The following is a 27937-nucleotide window of genomic DNA, read 5'->3' as shown; positions in this document are numbered from 1 at the left end:
TTTGTAAGAGAGCATATACAATTTTGTAAATATACCAGGTTGTATTAAACAAATCGGAGGGAAAGAAAGAGAAATTATCATAATAATAAAATATAATCTAGTATCTGTAGCTATTTTATACATATTAAAAAAACAAAACGTTTCAAAGATTAATTGTTTAACTAGATCTAGATTATCTGTATAATACTACAGTATATCACAAATATAAAAATGGAAAATAACGTCAACATACTGTTACTTGATTGCAACTGGCGTGTATCATTGGAACAAAATGTCGTCCTCCTTAACACTCCGTGGGGCACAACTTTTGTAAGTGCATTGATTTTGTAATTAATTCACAAACTTTAACAACATATCTAGCATTATAATTCATTTTTAAAGGGAAATATATAGATCTTAGGTCTAGATCTAGAATTATAGATCTATATCTAGATTCTAGATCTTGTTTAATAAAAATCAATAAATCTGATCTTAGTCTTAAATGATTAAATGACTTAGTCGACTTAGATCTAATTCTAAATCTTCTTCTGACTTAGAATTAGATTACTTAGTTTACTTAGATCTAGTCTAGTTAGTAATCTAAATCTTAGTCTTAGTCTTAGACTAGTGACTAGAGTTAGAAGTTAGTCAGTAGTACAGTTAGTACTGAGTTAGAGACTTAGACATGTTAGAAGTTAGATTAAGATTAGATTAGATTTATATAATCATGATTAGTCCATTAGATCTAGTCTAGACTTCTAGACTCTAGTTACTAGTAAGTAATCTAGTCAATCTAGCCAGTTGAATCTAGTCTTACTTAGTCTTAGAGTCTTAGTAAAGTAAGGCTACTGGATCTGTAGTCATGAAGTGTAAAAGGAACTTATCTAGTATTACAAAAAAGTTTTTAAAAGTTACAAATTTTTAGAAGTTAAATACTAAAATAGTGCGCATTTTAAAAAGTGTTGCAAGTGCTCAACTGTCAATTGTGATTTTAAGAAAAATTTAAAATCTATTCCATGAGGCAATGTTTTGTGCAATGAAAGGTATTATCATTAATTGATTAATAGCCAAGGAAAATGGAATGCTTATTAAACTTATTAAATTATATTTCAGACCATTGTATCGACGTAGAATCCCAAAGTACCCAATTTTTTGGAAAGGTGATCCTCAGATCAGAGTTTTCTTACCCCAATTTTGGATGAGGCTAATTAAACCTGACTATGATATTCCTTCAAACCAAGTTCATTTTGAAGTACATATTCAGTAAGTATTTATGTTTAACTGTAGCTCTTATCTAACAATCTGTAGCTGTGAAGCCTAACCAGCCAGAGACACCATATACATTTTCAACATGCTTATCCCTGGCCGATCCAACACTTTTTCTTTCCTTCTCTCGTACCAGTGTCCAGTATTTTGTACTGAAGGCTAAATTGCCATCATGAATCTGATATGGCCAGCAGGCCAAAGGTTAGACAGTACTTATTTGTAGTTAAAATCATTTGTTAATAATGTTGTAACTCCAGTGGTTGACTGATAGTGTTAATATGTGTGCGACCTACATAATGAATTTTAAAATCACATATCTATGTATTTTTTTAATTTTTTTTTCAGAATGAGTGACTTAGATATTAAAAATTATCTTGAAAAAATCTACAAAGTGCCAGTATTGTCTGTCCAAACTGAAATTATTCGAGGTAAGTCTAGTCAACAAGTTCTATGTGTTGGACTGTTCCACAATTATACACAGTACACTCTATCTGGAGTATACTATTCAGGTTATTATTTTTTTAAAAGCCACATACATTCAATTCTAGCTAAAAAATGCACACACTTTTTAAAGAAACACAATAGTACTTGAACTAAAACTCCAGTTGGTATTTTAAAAAAATAGATTTTTTTTATTTTTTTTTTGTGGTTTTGGTATTTTTTTGTTTTTTATTTAATCAACTGTCATAAATAATTACAAAACTGACAAGCCACTCTTGAAGAAAAATTCTGGTGCAAGTTCTCCCCTTCATCTTTGCTATTTTCTAATTTCTCTGCTATCATCCACCTAAAATCTCAGCTATCATCTCTACTAATTTCTCAGCTATCATCCACCTAAAATCTCAGCTATCATCTACTAATTTCTCTGTTATCATCCACCTAAAATCTCAGCTATCATCTACTAATTTCTCTGTTATCATCTACTAATTTCTCAGGTATCATCTACTAATTTCTCAGCTATCATCTACTAATTTCTCTGTTATCATCTACTAATTTCTCAGTTATCATCTACTAATTTCTCTGTTATCATCTACTAATTTCTCAGTTATCATGTACCTAATATCTCTGTTATCATCTACTAATTTCTCAGCTATCATCTACTAATTTCTCTGTTATCATCTACTAATTTCTCTGTTATCATCTACTAATTTCTCAGCTATCATCTACTAATTTCTCAGCTATCATCTACTAATTTCTCTGTTATCATCTACTAATTTCTCAGTTATCATCTACTAATTTCTCAGCTATCATCTACTAATTTCTCTGTTATCATCTACTGATTTCTCAGTTATCATCTACCTAATATCTCTGCTATCATCTACCTAAAATCTCAATCTCAAATGGATCTGTTAAAACAGTGTGGTAGGTAATACATGGATCTTTTGAAAATATAAAGGGGAGGGGGGGGGGAGGACATTTTAAAGAGCTTATTGATCTAGAGAGGCACAAAAATATTGACTCAATGAAATGTATACGAAAATAATTTGTTAGACTCTGATTGGTATGTGACAGTGATAAGTACAATTCATAATGTTGAACCTACCAGGTGGGTTATTCAAAATAAGATGAGAGGAATTTTTTTTTTTAGTGCAATGTCATAAAAGTTTCTTATTAGCTTTCTATTCCTCCCTCCACCGCACCATCGACTAATAGGAATACACTGACTCCAGTGTATACTGACTCCAACTTCATTATTTTAGTACTATGTCACAAAGGTTTCATATTAGCTCTCTATCCCCCCCTCCACCATCGACTAATAGGAATATACTGACTCCAGCTTCACACTGACTCCAGCGTCATACTTACTCTAACATCATACTGACTCTAACTTCACACTGACTCCAGCTTCATTATTTTAGAAATATGTCACAAAGGTTTCATATTAGCTCTCTATCTCCCCCTCCACCATCGACTAATAGGAATATACTGACTCCAGCTTCACACTGACTCCAGCGTCATACTTACTCTAACATCATACTGACTCTAACTTCACACTGACTCCAGCTTCATTATTTTAGAAATATGTCACAAAGGTTTCATATTAGCTCTCTATCTCCCCCTCCACCATCGACTAATAGGAATATACTGACTCCAGCTTCACACTGACTCCAGCATCATACTTACTCTAACTTCACACTGACTCCAGCTTCATTATTTTAGAAATATGTCACAAAGGTTTCATATTAGCTCTCTATCTCCCCCTCCACCATCGACTAATAGGAATATACTGACTCCAGCGTCATACTTACTCTAACTTCATACTGACTCCAGCTTCTTTGTGATGGTGGCAATGTCTAAAGAATTGCCTTGTGTGCATTTCTGTGTGTCAGGTGATTTGTATTGTGACACGAAATACTGCATTAATTAAATAACAACATATTAAGGCCTTGTGGTGCTGTGGCTGAGCGGTAGAGCGCTTGGCTTCTGAACCAGGGTCCTGGTTTCGAATCCTGGTGAAAACTGGGAATTTTTCTCAAGATCTTCGTGCACCTCTGAGTCCACCCAGCATTAATGGGTACCTGACATTAGTTGGGGAAAAAAATAAAGGCGGTTGGGCGTTGTGCTGGCCACGTGACACCCTCGTTAACCGCAGGCCACAGAATCAGATGACCTTTACATCAATGAATACATGAGACACCTTTTTTAAAAAATTTGTACTTGAAAATAAATCCTTTGATTTCATTGACAATAATAAACTACAGCAATAATCCTCCATCTAATACTAGTCAGTTTTTGTTTCAAGAAATCATCGAATGCCTCCTCTCATTCTCCAGAATTTACTGATCATTCTCTCAAATGTTTCTTCTTTCCATTGGTTTTGAATAGATGACTTTTTTTTTTACTTTCTCACACAATTACCTTCTTCTAATTAAAAAAAAAAAAAAACAGTAAAGAAATAGATTAAAAAAAAAAAAAAAGACAAATTCTGTAAGAGGTAGGGTAAGATCCTTTAATCTTTAACTGCCCAGTGGCTATGTCCCTCACAAACCAAAGATGGCTGGGTAAACGGTTAACGGACAGACATTAATAATACTATATTATCATTCTGCCCACACTATTATCCCCGGAGATCTTTGGTGCCCCATTCAGCAACAGCAAGTTCCCTTCGGGGTATTGGGGGAAGGGGTTTGTGTTTTAAATGGGCATGCTTTTGGTTGACCAGCCAGATTATGTGAGTTGAATGGATTTGTTTTTCGCTGGCGTAGTGCTTTCTACATCAAATTATTATCTCCGGGACATAAAGTTCTTGTCAATTCTTATTTGTAGAATGATAGAATCCCCCAACCCCTGTAGTAAGTTATATATATTGTTATGTAATTTATGTAATTTTGTTTCTGTAACTGATTTCCTTTAACCTGTGTGTACTTCTCCTATCACTGTTGTCAACAACTACTTGATGGGGACATGGTGAGAGCAATGCTTGGGGGAGGGCATAGGTCTACTAGGAGATTATGTAGAGAAATAACGAATTAAACTAATCATTTCATTGTAAAGCCCAAATCTTTTTAGAGGGTGGACATCTTTTTAGACCACCGTCGTCTATAATAATAACTTAGGACACCACTGCTTAAGACATTTACAAGTAAAAGGTCGATATGTGTTCTACTTTAGTCTATTCTAGTCATATGTGTATTATTTCTTGCAAAGAACTACGTGATAAAGCTGTTATTTAGTCAGTCATCTTAGAGAACATGAAGGCTTGCCCTGGATGGCGTCGCCTGTACAAGATGAAGACGATCAGAAGACATATACACGCCCCCAAGACCAGCATGGCCATGGAGATGCCAGCGACAGCCTGCGGAGAGTACGTGGCCGGATTGACGGGCTTCGGGGAGAGACTTTTTTTATCTTCTGGCAGGAGGGATTTCGCTGACAAGTCCATGATGGCCTTCGCAGTGCCTATGGCGTAGGTTTTAGACCCGTCCTCGTGTTGCTTGTAGAAGTAGATGCCCTGTTGAACATGTTTTTGCAGTCTTTCTTGTATTTCTTTCAAAGGTAGCAATTTTCTGGCTAAGCGAACGTCCGGTATTTCTCCTAAAAGACCAAAGAGGAAGTACGAAGAGGTGTTTTCAAAATAATCAAAAAAGTCCATATATCTAAACTGTATATAAGGGATTTTGGTGTATTTTACTAAGGCATTTTTGATTAAGGGTATTGGGGTTGTCGTGGTGTCCTCATCGTGAGACCTGTTTTCGTACAAGTCATATTCGCTGGCATTGACGGTGATGAAAATAAAGGCTTTCTCTTGGGATGAGAAGCAGCTTCCTACGTCGTAGTTCCGGCCTGCATTGAACCCGGGCTTGAAGTGAGTGAAATGGACGAGCTTCTCCCCGAGTCTTGAGTCAAACGTTTGAAGCCCCCAGACAATTTGATCGTCTGCCGGCCTCGCCTGAGGCTGCTGGGCATCGTGGTTTCCCGTCTTGCTCTCCCCTTCCAGGGACAGGATCTCCTCCCAGATCATGGGGAGCTCACTCGCGTTCGCGCCGGGGCCGTTCCTCAAGAGCATGCCCACTGGAGCGACCCAGGCGCTGGTGCCTTGCTCTTGGCGATTCAACACATCTGACTCGCTGGCTAGGAAGTACATCTCAGTGGCGATACTTTGGTAATGTCTCCCCCAGGCATCCACTAAAAGACCTCTCACTTCTTTCTTGCCCTGGTAAGAGACGAAGTAATAACACTTGAGTTCTAGCAAGGGCTAACAAAGCTAGTATATACATTACATAAATTTAAATATATGAATACCTGATATGCCATTGGATATAAATAGTTTGATGCGAATAACAAGTTGAAACTATGAGACATTTTGGTGGTTATAATCGTGTCCATCATGTGTGCCTTGCAGCTTCCATTTTCCTGAGGGGATATAGAACAAACTAGAGTTAGAACATAATATAGAACAAGCTAGAGTTAGAACATAACAGATTAATCTAGTGTTACGACATATGAATGCATATTGAAAAATATGGACGATTGCCTGGTCGTGTGGTGTGTGCTCAGGGGTGTCTTCTCGATGGACCGGGTTCGAACCCTGGCCGCAGCCTCGGAGGGAAGGAATTTGGCTGCAATGTACTGAATTATTATAATAATATCGGTGGTCTATATTATCTCATTGTGATAATCCATCAGATGATATCAAAATTAAATATCAATATCACACTACAGTGGATCCCTGGGCACATTGGCAACATGGGAAATGAAAAGGCAGATAAGCTATCAAAGGCAGGTTCATCTATGGAACTACCAGATAGACCTGTTAACTACCTCACCCTAAGGTCCATGTTAGTCAACAATCACAAAGAGGAGTGGCTCAACCAATGGGCATCAGGAAACACAGGCAGAGCCATGTACAAAGAAATGACTACGCCTAACAAACTGGACAGTACTAACTTCCTCCCCGGCAAAGAACAATCTACAATCTTCCAACTAAGAACAGGACACACACCACTATTAAATTACCACCTGAACAAAATAAACTCCACACAACTCCCCCTTTGCAGACACTGCGCCCACCCCTTTGAGACCGTAAACCATATCCTCTTTGAATGCCCCTCCCTAATCCACCTTAGGCAGACCCTACTTCCACTACAGCCCAACATAACCAGCACATTGTACGGCAGTGCTGAACAACTGAAGAAAACAGCACACTTTTTTTCCTTGGCACAGTCTGCAAAAGAGCTCACAGCTCAGCAGCAATAAAGCTGGCTAGAAGAAGAAGAAATATTATCTTGCTTTGCTACCTCGTTGTTGACGAAGACAATCGTGGTGCCAAAGTCTTCCACTGTGGTGACGGAGTACGAGGTGAATGCAGTGGTGTTGTCGCCCTGCTGGTGTAGCGGGTAGAGCCAACTCCTCTTGGTCTCGACAATTTGGTGCTCTTTGTCATAAGTGATCTTCTCCTGCGCAGGATGAGGCACCGACCCTGCGATTATAACCTAAAGAGAAATAGAAAAAGTGAGTTTTGGGGAGAAGCTTTTTTTTTTCCCTCAGCGCTTATATCAACTCACTCTGTCTAGCACAAAGTGTGTACACGATACTTCTGTCAATCTCGGATGAAGCTGAAATTATTTCTTTTACCTGACAACATAAGAATAAAAAAAAAAATATAACCAGTTAGTTAATTAACTATTGGTAATTAATTATGTTCTTATGTATCTCGAACAAGGGAAAGAAATGGTACTTGTCCGAAGCGGTGTTTTACGATTAATTAGCCCCCTTTATAGGTCGTCGTCGGAGATTTAGCGAACGCAAACATGAAATAGGACAATAGATGACTATACTTCAATATATCTTCCCTGTTCATAAGCTGTTCACTAGTAGAGTGGTTACCGTGTTTGCGCGAGAACCCAGCGAAGACTTTAGCTAACGAATTCGATTTCAGGTCGCTCACTTATTAAAAGAAAAAAAAATACATTTAAAAAGCGATCACCCAGATACCCCGTTCTTTCTCTCTCTCCCCCCACACCCCACCCACCTGGTCCAGACCAGTGATAGGATCATGACGTGCTGACAAAGCTAAAAGCATGAAATTGCGCTAAACAAAAAAAAAAACAATAGGTAAAAATATTTCTAATCGTACAGAATTATTAGTTTTATTCTAGATCTTCTCCAAACTATATGATACAACCACACTTCAAGTATTTTTATTTTGCTTGTTTCTATTCTATACATTAAGACTAAGACTAAGACTGCTTTATTGATCCTTACGGAAATTTGTTGTGATCACAAGGACTCGTTTCTCATATAAAGACAACACAACAGAAACATTCACATCAATACAACAGACAACATAAAAGAGTTCATTCAGCGACTACACACAGGTATCTTGGTGCATTTCATGTTCCCTGATCAATGAGTGGCGGTGATAGAGTCTGACCGAGTGAGGTACGAACGAGTTTTTGTACCGCTCCGTTCTTATTTTGATTGACAGCAGTCGCCCACTTCGCGACGACCTGACGTAGTTCTGATGGAGCGGGTGGCCGTTGTCTTCCAAGATTTTTTCGATTTTTCTTAGGCACGTTTGTTCAAAAAGTTCCTTTAAATGTGGTAATGTTGTGAGTGTAATTTTTTTTTATGCTTTTTTAATGATGTTTTGTAGACGTCGCAACAGTTTAGATGAGGCGTTGCCTTGCCAACAAGTTATTCCGCATGTTAGCAGATTTTGTATAGTCGCGCCTTAAAAAGTCTCAAGGATCTTCTTGTTTAGTTTAAAGCTATTGAGTTTGTATAGAAAAAAAGAATCGCTGGGCTGTTTGCCGGAGTTCCAAGGTGGTCTTCCCATGAAAGCCTACAGACGAGCTCCTTTTACGCCCTAGTCTTTCACGGATATGTTGAGTTTGGCATGGTGTTGATTATTTTGTCTTTTGAGTTGGCAGGAAAGCGTTCACTTCAGGCATGGAGGTAGAGACATCACTAGCAAAGCTTCTGAAGTAGTGATAAGCAAAATTTTAACAAGCCGTTAGAGATTCTAATGATTGCGTGCACCACTGCCTGTGGAATCAAATGTCTTGTAGCACTGAGTGAGTTTATTATTATTGTTTTTGATTTTAATAACCAAAAATAGAAGAAAAAAAACTTTTTAATCACAACACATTTCAAATAAGGATTAATAAAGCAATAAAATATTTGGCTACTTCGATAGATACACTCGTAAGAGTCAATGGCTTTGGTGTCGTCTTGAGACGGGGGGCAGAATCTGGAGTGGTTGAGCTACAGTTCGTGCATGTATATGCATCTGACCTAAGTGGAGGCTCTGTGGCTGAGCGGTAAAGCACTTGGTTTCTGAACTGGGGTCCCGGGTTCGAATCTTTGTGACGACTGGGATTTTGAATTTCGGGATTCTTAGGGTGCTCCTAGTCCACCCAATGCAAATGGTACTTGACTATAATTGGGAAGGTAAAGGAGACTGGTTAATCCCGAAAATCAAACCTCAGTCTTTACCGAGGTTCGAACCCAGGACCCCAGTTTGTAAGCCAAGTGCTTAACCACTCAGCCACTGCACCCCAAAGGTGGCTCCTAAGCTGGTCTTTAAAGCGTTACTGTGGGGGCACCTCTGTAACGTCGACCACCTTTCAACTCACCAAAACAAAAAGTCAACTTTTGGAATATGTTCGTCCATACGGGATTAGTGCCCTCTCAGCGTAACTGTCGGAACATAACACTTTAGGCTCAAACCACATAATAAGATGGAGGCGCGGTGCCTGAACGGTAAAGCGCTTGGCTTCCTAACCTGAGGTGGTCCAGGGTTCGAATCCTGGTGAAGACTGGGATTTTTAATTTTGGGATCTTTGGGCGCCTCTTGAGTCCACCCAGCTCTAATGGGTACCTGACATTATTTTGGGAAAAAGTAAAGACGGTTGGTCTTTTGTGCTGGCCACATTACTCCCTCGTAAACCGCAGGCCACAGAAACAGATGACCTTTACACTCTTAAGGTGGCCATGAGCTGTGTACTGTACCTCGACGTCCACCTCGAAGTAGTCCGGCAATGCCGGCAGTGGCTTTCTGTCGCCCCTGTTGTAACATATCACACCAAGAGGGATCCTGAAGACGTTTGCGTCTTGGGCCGGGCCTGCTCTGAAAGCCGTAAAGTCGTAGATGTGGTAGAACGTGTGCCTGTCAACCAAAACAACATGAGAACCTTTCAGAAAGAAGCATCACCTTGACCTTACATCTTTTTTTTTTTTTTTTTCTTAACTGGTACTTTAGACAAAAAAAAAAAAAAAAAAGAAGATCGAAATTGTAGACATAGAACATCCTAAGTATTGGGGCATATAGTTAACTTGACTCACTCTGTCTTTCTGGTACAAATCTTGTATTCCTGTTAATCTCAACTACCCTTCTCCGAACAAGTTAAAACTTTTTTTTTTTTTTTAAGTTTTTTAATATATATTTTACTCGTTATTCCCTTATATATACCGCCACCGAACTGCACTGTGTTAGGTAAAGTTCACAACACTTGTTCTGTTTCTGTTTAAAGGATAGATTTAACATTAGGGGAAAGCAAAAGACAAAAAGCGAAATATTTTTTAAAATCTTTTTTTTTTTTTTAAACAAAGCGAATTATTTGATAGACAGAGCTGATATAAGCTTTGTAAAAAAAAAAAAAAAAAAAAAAAATTGCGTGGTTAAAATAAAATAAAAGTCTATGAAACTAGTGAAACATCGGTACGTCACGTGATCAGCCCCATGTGACTCTTGAATATTTAGAAAACTTTTTTCCCAAGCACTAAGAGCATGGACTCACAGGCCTGGCAACGACTTGTGGGTGCTGTCCACGTTGTGGGCTGACCCGTTCAACACCACACGCACAGGAATCTGCGAATCGCCACTGGCCGTGTTGTAGTCCGGGTCCGAGAAGTAGTAGTCCACTTGAAACTGGGCTTGCAGGTCCGGCCATGTCTGTGGAGAGTGAATGGACAACGGTCAGTTTGGTCTTTCGGGTATATTTTCTCTACTTAACTTCGTGGTGGCTCAGTGGTAGAGCGCTTGGTTTCTGTACCGAGTTTGAATCCCAATGAAAGCTGAGATTTTGAATTTAGGGGATTTTTTTAGGACGCCCCTGGGTACACCCAACTCTTAACGGGATTCCCTGGCATACATTTGGGAAGTAAAGTCGGTTGGTCGTTGTGCTAGTCACATGACCCCCCCCCCCCCCCCCCCCCCCCGTTAATTGTGGGCCATAGAAACAAATGAGCTTTCCTTTCTCAGCTCCCCCCCCCCTTTTTTTTCCCAATAGATCGCTAAGTCTGAAAGGAGGGCATTTACCTTTTCTTTATGCGATATCATAATTAGGCTATAAGAGGCTGAGAATTAAAGTGCTTGGCTTCCGAACTGAGGGTCCCGAGTTCAAATCCTGGTGAAGACTTGGATTTTTAATTTCGGGGGATCATTAGGGTGCCTCTGAGTCCACCCAGCTCTAACGGTGCCTGACGTTAAGGAGGTTGGTCTTTGTGCTGGCCACATGACACCCTCGTTACACAGCAACAGATGACCTTTACATGATCTGCCCTATAGATCGCAGGGTCTGAAAGGGATACTTTACTTCTCTCTATATTTAGGCTATGCCCTGTAATGTGCCCAGTAAAAATACAAATGTAGAAGTTGGATTGAATACTTAGAATGTAAGTAGAGTCTGATTTCCAACACAAGAGATTGCGCCCTTACACTGCGGTATTGTTTCTTTATCTTGTCCTATATCTCTATAATGATTGTTTGTCCGCGAGCCACTACTTAGGTCAGTAGGCTTGGTCACAGCTTCTTGATTAACTGTGGGTTGAAAAAGCTGCGTAATGTTTTTGACCTTCTTACTTGTTACTCGTTGTAATTACGCGCTAGGTTTCCGTTCAAGGCCTTTTAATGTATAGCTGATATTAAATGAGGCTGGCCTATTCCCGAAGGTCTGGTGCGGCCAGCTCAACTTTAAAATCCCTAACAGATATTTGGCTCCGTCTGACAACTATTGTTAGGTATTTAGTTAGCATAGCGACGCACTATAGTTGACGGACGCGATATTAAGTGACATGACATACAGTAGGATTTGGTGTGCCTATGCGAGGCCAATTGTTTTTGGAAGGCCTGAACACTGACCTGCAACGTCACAACCTTGGGGCAGTTTAGACCAATAGCTCGTTGCCACATCTAAAGTCTATCACGAATGGTCTCGGATTGTGTTTAACGGTCGGAACTCGGTTCTTTACTTGTGATCATGTTTGTCTAATGCATCGGTATTGCAAGAAACACGCCCGTACAAGACACTTTAACATTTTCTGAGTAATCTGTCGAAGCCATACAGCCATTTACAACAACAAGACACTTTAACATTTTCTGAGTAATCTGTCGAAGCCATACAGCCATTTACAACAACAAGACACTTTAACATTTTCTGAGTAATCTGTCGAAGCCATACAGCCATTTACAACAACAAGACAAGCCTATTACACTATAATTACAAGAGCGCCCTTAAAAAGCCTTGTTCAGGACCTGCCACTCTTTCTTATAAAGTACCTATATCATGTTATATATAGTTCGTCCATCGTGGTTCGATGATGACCACTTTTGTCATCCAGGGGGCTGAGGGATTTGCACGTATATCTTAAGGTATAATTGTATAATTTAGCCATCCATGTGTGGTCACTCACCTCGCACTCGGTCCAGTGGTTGACCGGGATGCCACGGACAAACTCCGACCCCACGTATATCCTCGTCAGCGAGCTGCCCACGCGTAGGTCATCGTTGAACATGTCGATCGCCAGTCGGCTGACCATGTCCAGCCTTGATGAGCTGGTGTCATTCTTGGTGGACTCTGTAGTACAGGAACCGTTTTGCAGGACTGTGAATCTACACCCAGAAAATATGAGCCTGATAGAGAACTGGCGTATCCGTGAGTTGATTTAAAATGAGAGAAACAACGCTAATGGAAGTGTTTTTTTTTTACAAAGCTTATATCAACTCACTCTGTCTGTCTGGTTAAAAGTTGTCCACATTAATTCTCCGACACCCAATCTCAAGTGAATCTGAAATTTTGCACAATTATTTCTTTTACCTGACAACGCAAAAAAAAAAAATCCATTTAAACAGTTTACTTATTAGTTAATTAACTATTGGTAATTAAATTTTTGTTTGGTATCTCGAAAGAAATTGTACTTGACTGAAGTGGTGGTATAAGGCCCTTTTATTGCTTAGTTTCAATTTGACCCGAGAATTGAAAGTGGGTAGAAATGACGTGTACAAAAATTGTACCAGAGTTGATGTAAGCTTTGTGAACAGTGAAATGAAAGAGAGAAAGCATTTAAAGATAGCTAAACATTTTAGTGGAATATTGTTTGGGTGGCATACATGGTACCTAGAGCGGACAGCTGTGTGCCATTTCTGTTTGATTTTTTTGTTCCTTATTAGAATGTGTAAATGAAGTGACATAGTCTCACAGTTTTAGGATATATATATATATATGTTAGTGATGTTGAAATGCCAAAAAAAAAAAAAAAAAAAAAAAAACGAGGATTTCCCAGTTGCGTGTTACCGAGAGCAAAGTTGTCCACAAGTTAAATTGGCAATCCTGACCCTCAGTGTTTAGGCTGAGTTTATAGTCAAAGGCTTTACGCCCTCTGAACCACGCTGTTCTCTGAGTTAAAGTACTTACCTTATGCCATTCCGAAGGTCAAATATAGTCAAGGTTGTCTGGCCGTTGAAGGTCATTTTCCGAGACGCTCTCTGGTTGACCTTGTCGTAGTGCTCTTCCACTTCCGTCGTCCACCGCTTCTGCAGTATGTTGGCCTCGACCTTCATGCTGTACTGGTCTGGCAGGCGTGGAAAGCTGGGACCAATGCCTGTCGTCCTGTCGAAGCTCGAAGGGTTAGCGCAAATGCTTAATGGCGGGTGCCAATCGTAGGCGACGGCGCCCGCCCTGGCCACTACCATCATAAGACAGAGTCCGCATATCGACATAATTGTTCCTCGACAAGACTGAAAGTAATCTTCTGAAAGTGAAGAACGCTACTTGTTATAAAGTAGACACGTGACTACAACATCTTCTGACTGTTTGAGACACGTACATACAGATAAGTGCATAAAGATCCTAACAGTGCCGGACTTAAGATAACTGGAGGCCCCAAATGAAAATTAAAGATGAACAACGAAAAAACAAAATCAAGCAATGTATTAAATACATATCTATATCTATGTCGAAATCAATGACGACATTTTTTTTGCTAATTGAAGATGACCTAGGTCTTTCCAATCAAAGCCGATATGCCGACTCTTCTCTTCTCTGCATCGCTTGAACCTGCATCTGCGTTTGATGCACCAGGCTCGAAATGACGTCTTGAAACTTTTACCAAAGGTTCTTTTAACGTTGGTAGTCTAACAAGTAAATGAATAATTTTCTTAATAAACCTTGAGGAATGGTAACAACGTAGACCGAGCCTATCAGACCATTGAACTTTGCTATGTTAGAGATTTGATTCAAGTTACGCTGGTTTTTTTTTTTAGTCCGACTCATGGCCGCCAACCAATCGGAGGCCCTAGGCGGATTAAAATTAAATTAAATTAAATTATAGCTTTTATATATAATATAGCACTACTTGAATGCTTATAGCATGCTCAGAGCGCTAGGGTCCAATCTCATTTGTGTACCGCTTTGGGGAGGTGTGTATCTGGGAGAAGGTTTTTCCGTGCTGCCTTTAGGCGCTCAGTGGCCTCTCGACCACGCATCCCACGGAAGTACTGGGCGTATGCCTGGTTTGGCAATGGCTAAGGCCGGCCCTGCTCCTAACGTGGTTTACTTGGCTTGCCACATACTGTACTCATAAGATTTGTGTTATACACTGTGGGCTCATGCTAATTTAACTCTTTCTCTCCTAACTGGCGATACCAGCGTTGATTCCACCAGAATGTGGTAAATAATTACGGAGAGAAAGAGTTAAGTTAGTGTTAGTACGCAGGGGCCGGCCCTGTTTGTACGCAAATCATCGTCTATAAATAGTTATGGCTTTAATCTTGGCATATTCTTTTACAGTCCCAAGGAAGTGTCTTGATTGAAAAGTGTCCTAATAGAAATATATTTTGTTAAGCTAGACAAGTTTAGCTTTTAAAAGGAAGATTTTTTGTACAAAAAAAAGTAATAAGCTTTAGTAAAATAAACAAAATCGTCGCTTGAATGAGTTAAGAACAAGCAGAAAGGCATTAAGGTAGAGAACTAGTAAAATGTTCACTCAAAAGTCATTTAGTCGGGTACTTACCTATGGAGCAACCAACTATACTTTTTTTTAGCGGATCTGTAGTGTCACCCGACTCATTTTCTCAGGAAGATTGTAAAGAATAAAGGCGACATCCTAGCAAGGGCATGCGTGTGTGGCTCTACGCAATGAATAGTGTATGTACACATATTGTTATATTATCTCCTTTCTATATCTATTACTGTCATTTGGTTACTAGACTATGGGAGTAAACGTAGCGGTACACCGGTGGGCGCCCACCAACATTCAATTACTGTGGCTGGTGGATTGGATGTCAGGGAGGTTTGTCTATAATTTACTCATAAATCGCCGCTCTGTATATTGTATGGAATGGAAGTAATGATACAGTGCGAATGTCGAGGAACATTGCGAGGTGACTCACACATTGGCGGACTCTTGATACTCCTTACACTTTATTACGGCTGGGAATGTGTATAATCTTCTTCTTTATATTTACTTCTTTATTCGTTTTATTTTTGGTAATGTGAATTATATTAAATTGAGATGTTGTGCTTACGTTTTCCCAACTCGCGTTTCATTTAATAGTGTTTTTTTTTTTTTGTGAGGGGGTAACATTTTTTAACCAACACATTAGTTTGGTAGAACTGTTGAGCCCATGAAGTGTAATTTGTTGTAGATCTTCTGGTATGTAATCAGAAAATCAGTTGTGGTGGGGTGTATTGTGGGACGCCAGTCAAATGACAAAATAGTATCAAATAAGTATATATAATAATAATAATAATAATCTTTATTATCCGTAAGGAAATTTGTCTTACAATTTGTGCATTACACCAAACAAAAAACATCATAACTATAAGAAACCAAAGTGTACATTCACACTAGACTCACTCATAATTTACATGTGACAAAGTTTATACCAGATTGTTCTTATTTAATGATTTGATTGCCAGGGGAACAAAAGAGTGTTTGTGTCTGTTTGTCTTTGCTATCGGTGTCTTGTATCTCTTTTGTGATGGTAAAATCACAAAATCCTGACACAAAGGGTGATTCCTCATTTCGAGGATCTTGTTAGCTTTTTTATAGATGTTTGTCTAAAACAACTGCCCAAATGGGGTTTGTTTTTTGCCAATGATTTTGCCAGCAGCATTGAGGATTCTATAAAGTTTATTCCTATTTTTAATGCTCAGATTGCCATACCAGGCAGTGATATTGAAACTGAAAATATTGCAGATGTGAGCGTGATAAAACATAGCCAAGGCCTTTTCGCTAACATTAAACGAGGACAGTTTTCTTAGTAGTCCATTTCTGTCAGGTGGGGTTTAGTCGCTTAAGTAGGGTATGATATGATGGTCCCGTATCCCCAGCCTGAACAGAGTAACACAAGAACCTAAAGATAATGGCATGTAAAATACGAACATCGAATAACAGATATTCAACTGAACAGTTAGTGAATAACAACAGTTATCAATATGAACAATATTTAATAATAATTAATTATAAGTTATCAACATATTTACATATACATCACTATCATTGAAGTCATCATTGAATTAATAATTAGTCTAATATAACGCCAATAAGTTTCCATAACACACCTTCACGCTCACACTCCATCTCGGCGCCCAACGTAACCTCAACTCCCTACACCTCAACAACAAGAGTTACTGCAAAACTCCAAAGGTGGAAAGGCGACACACTTTCCCATAGCCCAAAGCCTAACACCGTACCCTTACAAGGGGGAAACACAAAACCAGCTACCCAGCCAACAAACGAAGCTCTCTCTCTCTTGCGGGAACTAAGGATGATGTAAACACACACACACACAATATTCTAGACAACAAAACGCACTAAAAAGAAGCATAACTGTTTGAAATATGCATGCTATTTGACACTGTGGTTTACTTGTAAATGATTACATTTCATGTAAATAATTACACTTAATGTTAAGGCAAATGGTGCAAGAACACTGAGGGCGAATGAGTTCTTAGAAAAAGTCTTGAGATGTATTAGGGGTCAAAGGTTATAACAATGTCAGTACAAAGTCTTGAAATGTATTAGGGGTCGGAAGTTATAACAATGTCAGTACAAAGTCTTGAGATGTATTAGGGGTCAAAGGTTATAACAATGTCAGTACAAAGTCTTGAGATGTATTAGGGGTCAAAGGTTATAACAATGTCAGTACAAAGTCTTGAGATGTATTAGGGGTCGGAGGTTATAACAATGTCAGCACAAAGTCTTGAGATGTATTAGGGGTCGGAGGTTATAACAATGTCAGCACAAAGTCTTGAGATGTATTAGGGGTCAAAGGTTATAACAATGTCAGTACAAAGTCTTGAGATGTATTAGGGGTCAAAGGTTATAACAATGTCAGTACAAAGTGGCATCTTTGTTGGTCGAGCATTATTAGTTCAAAAGATTCTAGCAAAAGTGTGGGATATGTGGCCAAGAGGCTTAGTATGCTTGAACTTGGCGTGGCTACCTATCAAGGCTTGAACTTGGCGTGGCTACCTATCAAGGCTTGAACTTGGCGTGGCTACCTATCAAGGAGGCTCGAGGATCGACACTTTACTCGAACAGAGTTGGGTTTACTGAGCACCTAAAGGCCTTGATCAGGGGTTCTCAGCCTGTAGGTTGCGACGCCTTTGGGTGTCGATTGACCATTTGTCAGAGGTCGCCTAAAACCATCAGAAATTCGGGGTTTTACCATTGGATTTGTTGTCTTTTTTTGTTAACAAGCATATTTGTACCATAGTTGGTAACTGTCTACATTTGTGATAACGAAACAAAGGGACACTACTCAGAGTATCCTTACTATAAATTAAGAAAGATCGTCAAATGTAAATTTATTAAAACTAAAAACTGAAGCAGACATATTGAAGAAGACGGATGTTTTGTTAGTGGCTACAGGTGGCACTTAGAGTTAGTGAGTGTAACATCACTGTTTGAAGGTACACATGTTGTTGTTTTTTCCCTTGATAGTTTCAACTTTCCAATGAGTTTGGTGGGTTCAACGCGCGTTCTGCTATTTCACACTTATGTGACGTGGTTGTTGACAGGCAAAGTTCTCAAAAGTTGTTTTTAAATCTTCGTGAAGAGGTTGTTTTTTTTTTTTTATCAGAAAGCAAAAATACAGAAAAAATAGCTGACCTGTTAGACATCTATGTTACCTTGAATAATTTTTTTTTTCAAGTAGATTTTGCGTCGATATCTCCGGAAAGCTCCGTTCGTCCGAATGAAACTTTAGCTTTGGCAAACAAAACTGGATGAAACAATTTGCCAACGTTACCTGCATTTTATGAGGGGGAAAAAAGGGCTTGACTCTTGACATACCGACTACGATTGTAATTTTTCTTAAATAATTTTGGCACCAGCGTGCAAACTTCCAAATCTACATGACACCCTACACGACTTTCTAGAAGTCCAAGTTGAAGATGTTCCGGAAATATCTCAATAGGAATTTATTGAGCTCATCAAAAGCGTTGCAGCTAAAAATGATTGCTTATCAATGCCAGTTACACAACTTTGGAACACGTGCTTGTAGTCGTATCCCATTTTGAGATTGTGTTGCGCCTTCTTCGTCCATTTCTAACAGAAGGCGTATATCTTTGCGAAGCAGGGTTTTTCAGCCTGTTAGTTATCAAGTCTATGTAAAGACTTGATGCTGAAGATGACATTCATTGAGCTTTTACAAAGACTCCCATGAGAAGCGTTGGCGTATTTTACAAATTTGTAGCAACGTGGTTGACCTTATTTAATATCATCCATTCATGTTTCGCCATATTTTTCAAACTGTCACACAGGTAGGTATGCACATACATAAATATGGTGAATATGCACAAGAAAAGTTAATAAATGCAAATCATAAAGATAAACTTTTTGTTAGCAATTTAATTCTAAAACATTTTTTAAACTAATTTGCTGCGTTCAAATTCTAACATTAAAAATAGATCATAAATCAGATATAGACATTGCAATAACGATTGTATACCCTTAGCAAATTTCCATTTTTTTTTTTGTAAATAAAAAAAAATAGGTGCCGGTACTCAGTCATGGATTGCCTAACTTTTAACTACTAATAAATTAATAATGAGCGTTAAAATACAAGAAAAGTAATATTTTTCCCCGCATTGAAAAAGGTGCCGGTACGCCGTACCGGTGCATACCGTCACAAAAAAAAAAAACGCACCGCCTAGGCCTATGATCGAAAAAAAAACAATTGCAGTTGGGGGGCAGCTGCTTAGTGGGGAATCGTATTAGGGGGGTCGTGGCACTAAAAAGGTTGAGAACCGCTGATCTAGATAATCCCTTTCCCCACTGGTCCAGTAATGACATTGGACCATTGCGGTCTGAGCATGCTAAAAGCAATTTAAAAAAATAAACAACATGGATTCAATTGAACAAAACAAAATCTCTTGGGCATGTAAACTATTGATTGATTTGCTTCATTGGCGGGTTCTTACGTAACGGACAGCAAGCTCAATGTCAACAAAAACATAAGATCGACTCCCTCCCCACTGACACAGAATAGAAGAAAGAAAAAGATGGCATTATCGGATTTAAAAAAAAACACAACAAGATAATCTGTTTATATCGTCTCAAAGGCTGCGACGAAGCTCAGGTTTTTGAAAAGAAACAGTGTTGGCAAGTGAAAAATAGATTGCGGCTTTTCGTTCAGCAAAGAGTGCTTCTTACAGGATAATGTTGAAAAGCTCGCAGATTGATCCACAGGTGGACTGCATGCGTATGTCTAAATGAAACAATCAAGTTCGAGTCAAACTTTTGTTTTGTTTTATACTTGTGACGATTGACAGGAATCTCAACCGATGCTGGTATGTGCAGAGATGGGGCGGTGGGAGTGCGTATTAAGTCCAAACCAGGATCTATTTATACATTTTAACGACCTTGTGTCACGTTTTAATGTCTTGTCGAATCTGGGCGCCAAATTGTGATTTTGTAACCACCTCACGCGCCCGAATACACATTTAAAAGAATCCACTTTTAATTTTACAATGAAATATTAAAAACCAACTTACTATACAAAAATAGTATAGTATATAACAGTTTGATTGTCAAAAGAGTTTAGCCGAAGGCTCTTCGAACTTTAGGCATGTAAGCCTGCTTGAACCAACCGTTGTGTCTCGAAGAGGTCCAAGTCATTTTTCTATGTAGGACATTGCTATTTCCGACGTATCCGGCACTCAGGGGCATGGACTAGAATACGTGGCCGAAGCCCGAGCACACCGGGAACCCCCTCCCTTTCCCTATGTTGTACCAAGCTAACTGTGCAGGACTCGCCATTAGTGTAACGGTCCCTCGAGGAACGGCGCATGGATTATCGACATGGACGTGGAAGCTCTCTTTCAACTCTCGCATTCCCTTGGACACTCCCACGAGAGCTTTGTTTTGCTATTCATTTAGCCTAATTACTTCCTCAAGTAATCTTTTCCACCAGGGTGCCACCTTTAGACAGAATAGCGTACCCGGGAAGTATATAACCAGATTATTAGTACTGCACCTGCCAGTGATCTGAGCTCTAGTTATTTTCCACATTGTAGGAATTTTCTAGGTCCTGTTTAAATAAATAAAACTTTTTTTTTTCATCTCTAATTGAAAGCTGCAATTGTAACTAAATTGTACCATACGAAAATAAGAGCCTAGAAATGTGTGAGTGCCTAATACAATCGACTTTGTATTTTCAAACACCTTAGAGGAGGTCTTTATCAACTTTGGCTGCTAGTTAGAATTTGAAAATAGGTTATGGTACGACGTGGCGACGAGCTATTGGTCTAAACTACCCACAGTTTGTGACGTTGTAGGTCAGTGTTCAGGCCTGCTATAACTATTGGTCTCGCTCGGAGGAGGTGGAGCCCCATAAGTGAGACAGTCACGGACCGTCGCTGTGCAGGCACGACTTTTTGCCCACAAATTAGACCATTTCGCTTTAGGCTATCAGCTGCACTACCCTGTGTGTGTCCCAGTAAGGTTTAATGCTAAGGAAGGAGACCCTAACAGAAAATGGGTTTTGGAGGGACCACTGCTTTCTGGCAAACTCCTGCAGCCTCCTAACCCCATATTTCGAAGGTTCTCGATCCTTTTGGATCCGTTCAGCATGGAGCCAGGTTTTGAATTTTGGGCTGTCCAGTACTCGCAAATTTACCGCCCAGGCTTATTCCCCCCCCCCCCCCAGGTAACTCTTAAGTCTGACATAAATGTCTCGGAATTACACGGTAGTCATCTGTGATAAACGCTTAACTGATAAAATGTGTCAAGGATTGGCCTTTCTAGTCACACGAGAAGCTGCAAGGGAATGGGGAATTCGTCTCTCGAAACGCTACCATTGTGAACCAACAGAGGAGTCGCTGGCATCGGTGTCACACGGTGCGGATCGCTCCTCCCTAGTGACGCCACTGCGTTCTAATCAACTTCCTCGGGTGTCAAACAAGTTGTATGGGAGACGAAAGAATTTTTAAAAAATACGTCTTCTAGTTGTATGATCTAGTTAGTGCACGACTATGTGGTAAATCGGCGCCTTCCTTTGTCAAAAGGAAACCTTCATTGGACGATTGCCTTGTATTCAAAAAAAAAAAAGATTATCATATGTTTTAAAAATGTTGAATGAAAAGTAGTACTAGTCCAGCTCGGCTGGCTCACGTGTTCCTTACCTTATGTCAACGAGCCCAGTGACTCATTGACCAAGCTGAATGATACAAGACACCAACTGCGTTATTACATCCGAGTTACATGTTGAGTTGCATTCATATCTCCTTCTCCTTCCTGCGCATCCAAATAAAAAAAACACAGTCGTCCCCCTCCCCTCCGTTTTATATCATAACAAAGCTACAAATTATTTACTTGGCTTATCCGGAAAAAAAAAAATGGACCGCCATTATTGTTGATGTGTTGGGTCAGTGTCAACTCCCCCCCCCCCCTCTCCCCTTTTTCTCTCCTCTCTCACTATTAGTTTTTGCTTACCAAAGTAAAAGGAGAGAGAGAGGATAGATACAGACGAGACACCTGTGTCGGCCGATGTGGTTACGACTTGTCGGTTGAAGTTGTTCTACCTCAGGGGTTCTCAACCTGTGGGTCGCGACCCCCTTGGGGGTCGATTGACGATTTGCCAGGGGTCGCCTAAGACCACGAAAATATGGATTGTTATTGTCTATTCTTCTATTGCTGTATGTGTGTGTGAAGGGGGGTGGCGTCAGAGTGGGGGATTGTAAAAAGGGGTCGCCAAGCTTAAAAGGTTGAGAACCGCTTTTCTACCTTGCCGCTTCACCTGTGTTGAGCATTTAACGTTAAGAATTTGTGTGCCTATTTTTTTTTTTTTTTTTTTTTGCCGGGCAGGAAAAAAAAAGGGGGGGGGGAGGAATTTCTTTATTGTTAACATTTTAGTTTCCTGTTCGCTTCCACCTCAACTGCATTTTAATGTATTTTCTTCTCTTGCATATTTAGGACTTGACAAAAACTGTTTGTGTTTTGTCTGTCAGTTGTAATGTTGAGGAGAAAGATTTGGTTGCCGTTAAATAAAGTCAGGTGCTAATGTTTTGTTTTTTTGTTTTTTAAAGAAACGACTAATTATGATACAGAGACGAATTTTGTACTTGCGTGTTATGGTAGGGTGGGGGTTGGATCGAAACCAATCGTTATAGCAGGCCTGATAACCGATCTGCGACGTCGTAGCTGTGGGCAGTGAAGACCTACATCCCTTTGCCACGTCTCAGGACTGAGGTGACGTGGCGACGAGCTATTGGTCTAATTTGCCCACAGCGTTTCGACGTTTCAGATCAGCCTGCTATAACGATTGGTTTCGGGTGGATGCGAAACTGTACCTGAAATGTGGTGTGTTTTTTTTTTCCCAGAGCGGGGAGATAAAAAGCTCTAATCTTTTATTTTTGGACAACTTTTTTAGACTGTCTCTCGAAAATCTACATTGGTGAGCTCTTTTTTTGTCCAGGATTGAAATGTCACATTTTTTTATGTTTCCCTATTACCTTTTTTAGGCTCCATTATCATATAATTAGGAGGTAATCAAAAGGCGGCACAGAAAACCTCCCAGATACCACCTCTCCCCCCCCCCATTGATCCACAAATAAGATTTGACCATAGCGCTCTGAGCATGCTGTAAGCATGAAAGTAGCGCTATATAAAAGCTTTAATTATTATTATTAATCACCTTCTTTTTCGAAGCTATTGTCTGTATTTTATAAGATAAGAATTTTAACTTAATGTCACAAGCTGTGTTTAGTTAACCCTTGACCAGGATTAAAAGACATGATTATCAATAGCACAAAACACTCTCAAAAAAGTAAAGTAACCCTTTCAGACCTTGCGATTTATAGGGCAGACGATGTAATGGTCATCTGTTTCTAAGGCCGACTGTTAACGAGGGTGTCATGTGGCCAGCACATTTCCCTAACTAACGTCAGGTACCCAACAGAGTTGGCTGGAGTCAGGGACGTTCTGAAAATCCCAAAACTCAAAATCCCCGTCTTCACCTAGATTCGAACCCCAGGCCTTTTCGGTTCGTAAGTCAAGGGCTTTACCACTCAGCCATCACAGTTCCTCATTGTCAATAAAACGTACAATCATTACAAATGCACTAATAAAAAAAACACGAAAAACACTTCACCGTAAAGATAGACGGAACATTTCCCTGTTTGCGCCCTTAAAATTCCACAATTGGTGTCTGATAAGGTTTCCCCTTACGCTGGTAGTTATAAAGTGTCTTTCAAGTCCACACGGTGCGCTCTTTCCCAATCTACACATAAGAAATCAAACTATCAAGCTAAAACATCTAGTAGCCTAGGGCGCTTTTTCGCTTTCGTGCGCTGTGTGTGTAGTCTGAAATGTAGGACGGACTGGAGACAGCAGAAACTAGATTTATTTTTTTTTTAAAGCTAGATGTAATTAACGGCTAACAGCTCATGTTGCGCACTGTCGTATCTCTTGTTTAATTCCCTTTTCATTATTGTCTTCTGTGTTTAAAATATGTATGGCAAATATTTGATTTCTTTCCAAAGCTCGCTTTAGGTTGTTTTTTTTTTTAATAGATTATGCATTTGGTATGCATATACGTATAAACCATTTTTAAAGCAAGTTTTAGGAGGCAGTGCGTGTTATCCAAGGGCCTTATGGGATCTAGTCGTACTCATCCGTTATTCCAGTATAGTTTCAACATGGAACAGATTAAGGTGCGCTTACTTATCCCGCAAATTCTGTTATTCAAACAAAGTTCTCATATTACTTGATGTGAGCTTGTGTATGACTTTGTGTGTGAATAGGGCTCCCCCGCCGAGGTTTTTATACATGCTCCGTGTTTTTTACAAAGCTTATATCAAGCCACTCTGTCTCTCTGGTATCAATTTGTAACTCTGCACAATTATTTCTAGGCATAGACAAGACATTAATAAATTAAAAAACAATAACCAATTGATGATTTTTTTTATGTCAAGGGAAAGTCATCCTTCTGTATTCCAGATGCGGCTAAATATGTAGGGTTTAGAATAATTGAACACGTTATTTCTCCCACGCCCATTGTCGGATCAAGTTGGAACTTGAAACAATTATTTATTGTGCCTAACATAGCATGAATCAATTAAAATATTAACCAAAATAGTCAATTAATTTTTGGTAATTATTTTGTTTGATGTTGAATAATGGATATAATTTCTACATTATTGAGAGATAAGCTTTTTTTTTTTTTTTTTTGTATTATTAAAAGAGTTTCTGTATTTAGCTTGTTTGTAGCCCTATTCGTGAACATATTTGGAGAGAAATGTTGTTTTTTTCTAAACTTTCCTCTCGGTTCTGTTCCAGGTGCTGATATAAAACATAAGACTAAAGGTTTCATCCAATCCAGAGAGCCTGACAAAAAGATGGCCTACCTTGTGTTGGTAAGTCCTTCTCGTTCTTTCATTTGTTGTACAATTAGACGTACAGTTGAATGTGTAAAAACTCTAGGTTGGCAGAGGGAGGTTTGAATCCTGGTCGAGCTTCTTGAGCTGTTTCTTTATAGCGATTTCCTCCAGTCCATTCAGATCTGATATCTGGCCTTGGCATTGGGAAGTTATCAAGTAATGCGTGTAGATCCTTAGGCTTGCATTCTGACAATACAAAAAAAAAGTGTTGTCAGTCTGATTGAAAAACGATTTCTGTGACGAATGTCTGTAAGAGTGTAGGGTGGTCAGCACAATGTCCAACGTTCCCAAGCTAATTCTGTGTAGATAGTTGGGGGCGACATTTGTACGGCCTAACGAACATTAATTTTGTCAGCAAACGAACAAACACCTCTTCATTGGGTACAGCCCATTGTTGTTTCATAACTGTACACAATTCATGAATCATGTATTATCTCCGTGTAAAATGCATGAATCATGTACCATCTCTGTGTAAAATTTATGAATCATATATCATCTCTGTGTAAAGTTCGTGAATGATGTATCATCCCTGTATAGTGTATAGTACCGGTATACATTTCATGAATGAAGTATCATCCCTGTATAGTATACATTTCATGAATGAAGTATCATCCCTGTATAGTATACATTTCATGAATGAAGTTTCATCCCTGTATAGTATACATTTCATGAAAGATGTATCATCCCTATATAGTATACATTTCACGAAAGATGTATCATCCCTGTATAGTATACATTTCATGAATAAAGTATCATCCCTGTATAGTATACTTTTCATGAAAGATGTATCATCCCTATATAGTATACATTTCACGAAAGATGTATCATCCCTGTATAGTATACATTTCATGAATAATGTATCATCCCTGTATAGTATACATTTCATGAATGATGTATCATCCCTGTGTACAGTTCATTCCTCTGTCTATTTATTGACACTGAAGTGTTTCACTTTCTCATTCACACAGGCGGATGGCCAAAAGTTTACGTTTCCCAACATATTTGAAAAGAAACCACCCCCGTCAAAGCAACAGATGAAAGAGTTCCAGAAAGTGCAACGGGAAGGCCAATTGGAACAGCAGCAGACGTGGGAGAGAGGCGCAGTGCCTCCGTGGTTTAGGTTTTAACTCGGCACACACCGCACACACATCTGTAAATAAGTAGCCTTGTGAAATAGTGACCTGATGAATGAACGTGTTTAGGAGGAACGAAGGGAGAGAACTGAGCGTGAATGAAATGTGTTCATTATATACGGAGTTAGCATTCTTTCTTTTTAAATTGTTGATGTGAAAATAAATGCTATAATATAACGTTTTCTCTTTTACTGCGTTTTGTTTTTGTTTTGTGATCAAATGTTTACCGGAAACTTAAACGCCCCCGGTCCTTGAAAGACCTCAAACTTGAATGAGTAGGTAGAGAAGGAAGAGTGAGTCCGTATTATGTTACACTTTGTCTATAGATGACATTACCATAAGCTCGTTTAGGCTGTCCAGTTCACAAACAGTAGCAGGTGGGCGAGCCTCTCTGGGTTGAATGATTATGTTCCTGAACTTTATTTGGAAATGTTCCTGTGTTTATTTACAGTTTATTTAGACGAGAGAGAGAATTCAATCTGAAGTCATGAAAGACAAAAAAAAAAAAAGTGCCCAGTTTTTAAAGAAATTAAAAGCCAAAATAAATTTTTCGTTATTGAAATATTGTCGAACGTATATGACGGTCGACCTCGAGTTTTCCAAATGTGACTTATGACTTAGGATTATTTTTTTCTTATTTATATGCATATACCCGTGAAAATTTAAAGAAAATCATAAAATACATACTGGGCTACAAATAAGAATAGCTCTGCTACAAACAAGAATTGCTAGGATTAAAGTATAGGGTTCAATGTTTGAGAACATTGCAGACTATTCTCAAGATTTGAACTAGTAGGTGAAGCATTTAATTTTAATTCTTACCTCACTTGGAAGCCAGTTTCAAACCTGTAGACCAGGGGTGGGCAACCTTTTTTTTCTACCAAGTGCTGCATTTTTTTTAAAAATTGGAAATGAGGGGCAACATATTTTAAAAAATACAATAGCGAACTATGTATAATTCACTTTTGTATTGTATTCTAAATGTACATTTTATTGTTATACACTCTGAATGGAGGAACTACAACAAGAGTTAGCTATTTCCTAAACTAATTTTACGAATATCACTATTTATTGTCTTTTACATCATAACATTTCACCACAGATGTACAGTTGGACTTAATGTGACTATTTAACTGTTTACACTCGTGCATAATGTTCCAGAACTGTGGAATTAGCTTAACAAATGTTATCCTTAAGACAGCATTTAATCAGCATCAACCTGTTCTTACATGTGTTTACTTTCATACAAAACAAAATGCTTGTTCAGAGATTTATGTGGACACAGTCTTGCAGCAGCAAACGATAGAGAGGAGCACCTACTTGCTGACTTAGTCTTCGTATTGAGCAGGAAAGTTGATTGTGTCTTAGTCTTCGTATTGAGCAGGAAAGTTGATTGTGTCTTAGTCTTCGTATTGAGCTGGAAAGTTGATTGTGTCTTAGTCTTCGTATTGAGCTGGAAAGTTGATTGTGTCTTAGTCTTCGTATTGAGCTGGAAAGTTGATTGTGTCTTAGTCTTCGTATTGAGCTGAAAAGTTGATTGTGTCTTAATCTCTGTATTGAGCTAAAAAGTTGATTGTGTCTTAGTCTGCATATTGAGCTTAAAAGTAGATCATGTCTTAGCCTCTGTATTGAGCTGAAAAGTTGATTGTGTCTAAGTCTCTGTATTGAGCTGAAAAGTTTATTGTGTCTTAGTCTGCATATTGAGCTAAAAAGTAGATTGTGTCTTAGTCTCTGTATTGAGCTGAAAAGTAATTGTGTCTTAGTCTCTGTATTGAGCTGAAAAGTTATTGTGTCTTAGTCTCTGTATTGAGCTGAAAAGTTATTTGTCTTAGTCTCTGTATTGAGCTGAAAAGTTATTGTGTCTTAGTCTCTGTATTGAGCTGAAAATTGATAGTGTCTTAGCCTCTGTATTGAGCTGGAAAGTAGATTGTGTCTTAGCCTCTGTATTGA

At 39.0% G+C, this 27937-nt stretch overlaps 2 protein-coding genes across 6 annotated transcripts; one reads left to right on the top strand and one right to left on the bottom strand.

Moving 5' to 3' along the window:
• Positions 1–151: 151 nt before the first annotated feature.
• On the top strand, positions 152–26168 carry LOC129926750 (39S ribosomal protein L23, mitochondrial-like). The gene is made up of 5 exons (XM_056032527.1): positions 152–309; positions 1093–1242; positions 1591–1673; positions 24754–24830; positions 25823–26168. The coding sequence occupies exons 1-5, from the start codon at positions 272–274 to the stop codon at positions 25979–25981; spliced, it is 507 nt and encodes a 168-aa protein (XP_055888502.1). The 5' UTR covers positions 152–271; the 3' UTR covers positions 25982–26168.
• LOC106056424 (uncharacterized) lies at positions 4182–23696 on the bottom strand. 5 transcript variants are annotated; one of them, XM_056032526.1, is made up of 8 exons: positions 23567–23696; positions 13383–13719; positions 12382–12580; positions 10488–10642; positions 9700–9856; positions 6984–7178; positions 5989–6099; positions 4182–5899 (listed from the first exon to the last, which is right to left on the bottom strand). In XM_056032526.1, the coding sequence occupies exons 2-8, from the start codon at positions 13685–13687 to the stop codon at positions 4916–4918; spliced, it is 2106 nt and encodes a 701-aa protein (XP_055888501.1). In that variant the 5' UTR covers positions 13688–13719; positions 23567–23696; the 3' UTR covers positions 4182–4915. The 5 variants fall into 5 exon arrangements, with proteins under 5 accessions (XP_055888501.1, XP_055888498.1, XP_055888499.1 ...); XM_056032523.1 differs by lacking the exon at positions 23567–23696 and adding an exon at positions 21600–21850; XM_056032524.1 differs by lacking the exon at positions 23567–23696 and adding an exon at positions 21600–21850 and having other exon boundaries at positions 13383–13716.
• Positions 26169–27937: the final 1769 nt, after the last annotated feature.

This window comes from Biomphalaria glabrata, chromosome 6 (assembly GCF_947242115.1).
Source record: "Biomphalaria glabrata chromosome 6, xgBioGlab47.1, whole genome shotgun sequence".
Classification (NCBI taxonomy): Eukaryota; Metazoa; Mollusca; class Gastropoda; family Planorbidae; genus Biomphalaria; species Biomphalaria glabrata.
The sequence above is the reverse complement of the archived record's forward strand: the minus strand, read 5'-3'. Positions and strand labels throughout refer to the sequence as shown.

Excerpts from the sequence above, each read along its gene's own strand:
- LOC129926750 (XM_056032527.1), top strand. The coding sequence starts at position 272 with ATGTCGTCCTCCTTAACACTCCGTGGGGCACAACTTTT. Across the intron at positions 310-1,092 it reads CTCCGTGGGGCACAACTTTT|ACCATTGTATCGACGTAGAA; the intron begins GTAAGTGCATTG and ends ATTATATTTCAG. Across the intron at positions 24,831-25,822 it reads AGATGGCCTACCTTGTGTTG|GCGGATGGCCAAAAGTTTAC; the intron begins GTAAGTCCTTCT and ends TCATTCACACAG.
- LOC106056424 (XM_056032522.1), bottom strand. Across the intron at positions 12,581-13,382 it reads GACCTTCGGAATGGCATAAG|ATTCACAGTCCTGCAAAACG; the intron begins GTAAGTACTTTA and ends TTCTGGGTGTAG. Across the intron at positions 10,643-12,381 it reads ACCACTGGACCGAGTGCGAG|ACATGGCCGGACCTGCAAGC; the intron begins GTGAGTGACCAC and ends CACTCTCCACAG.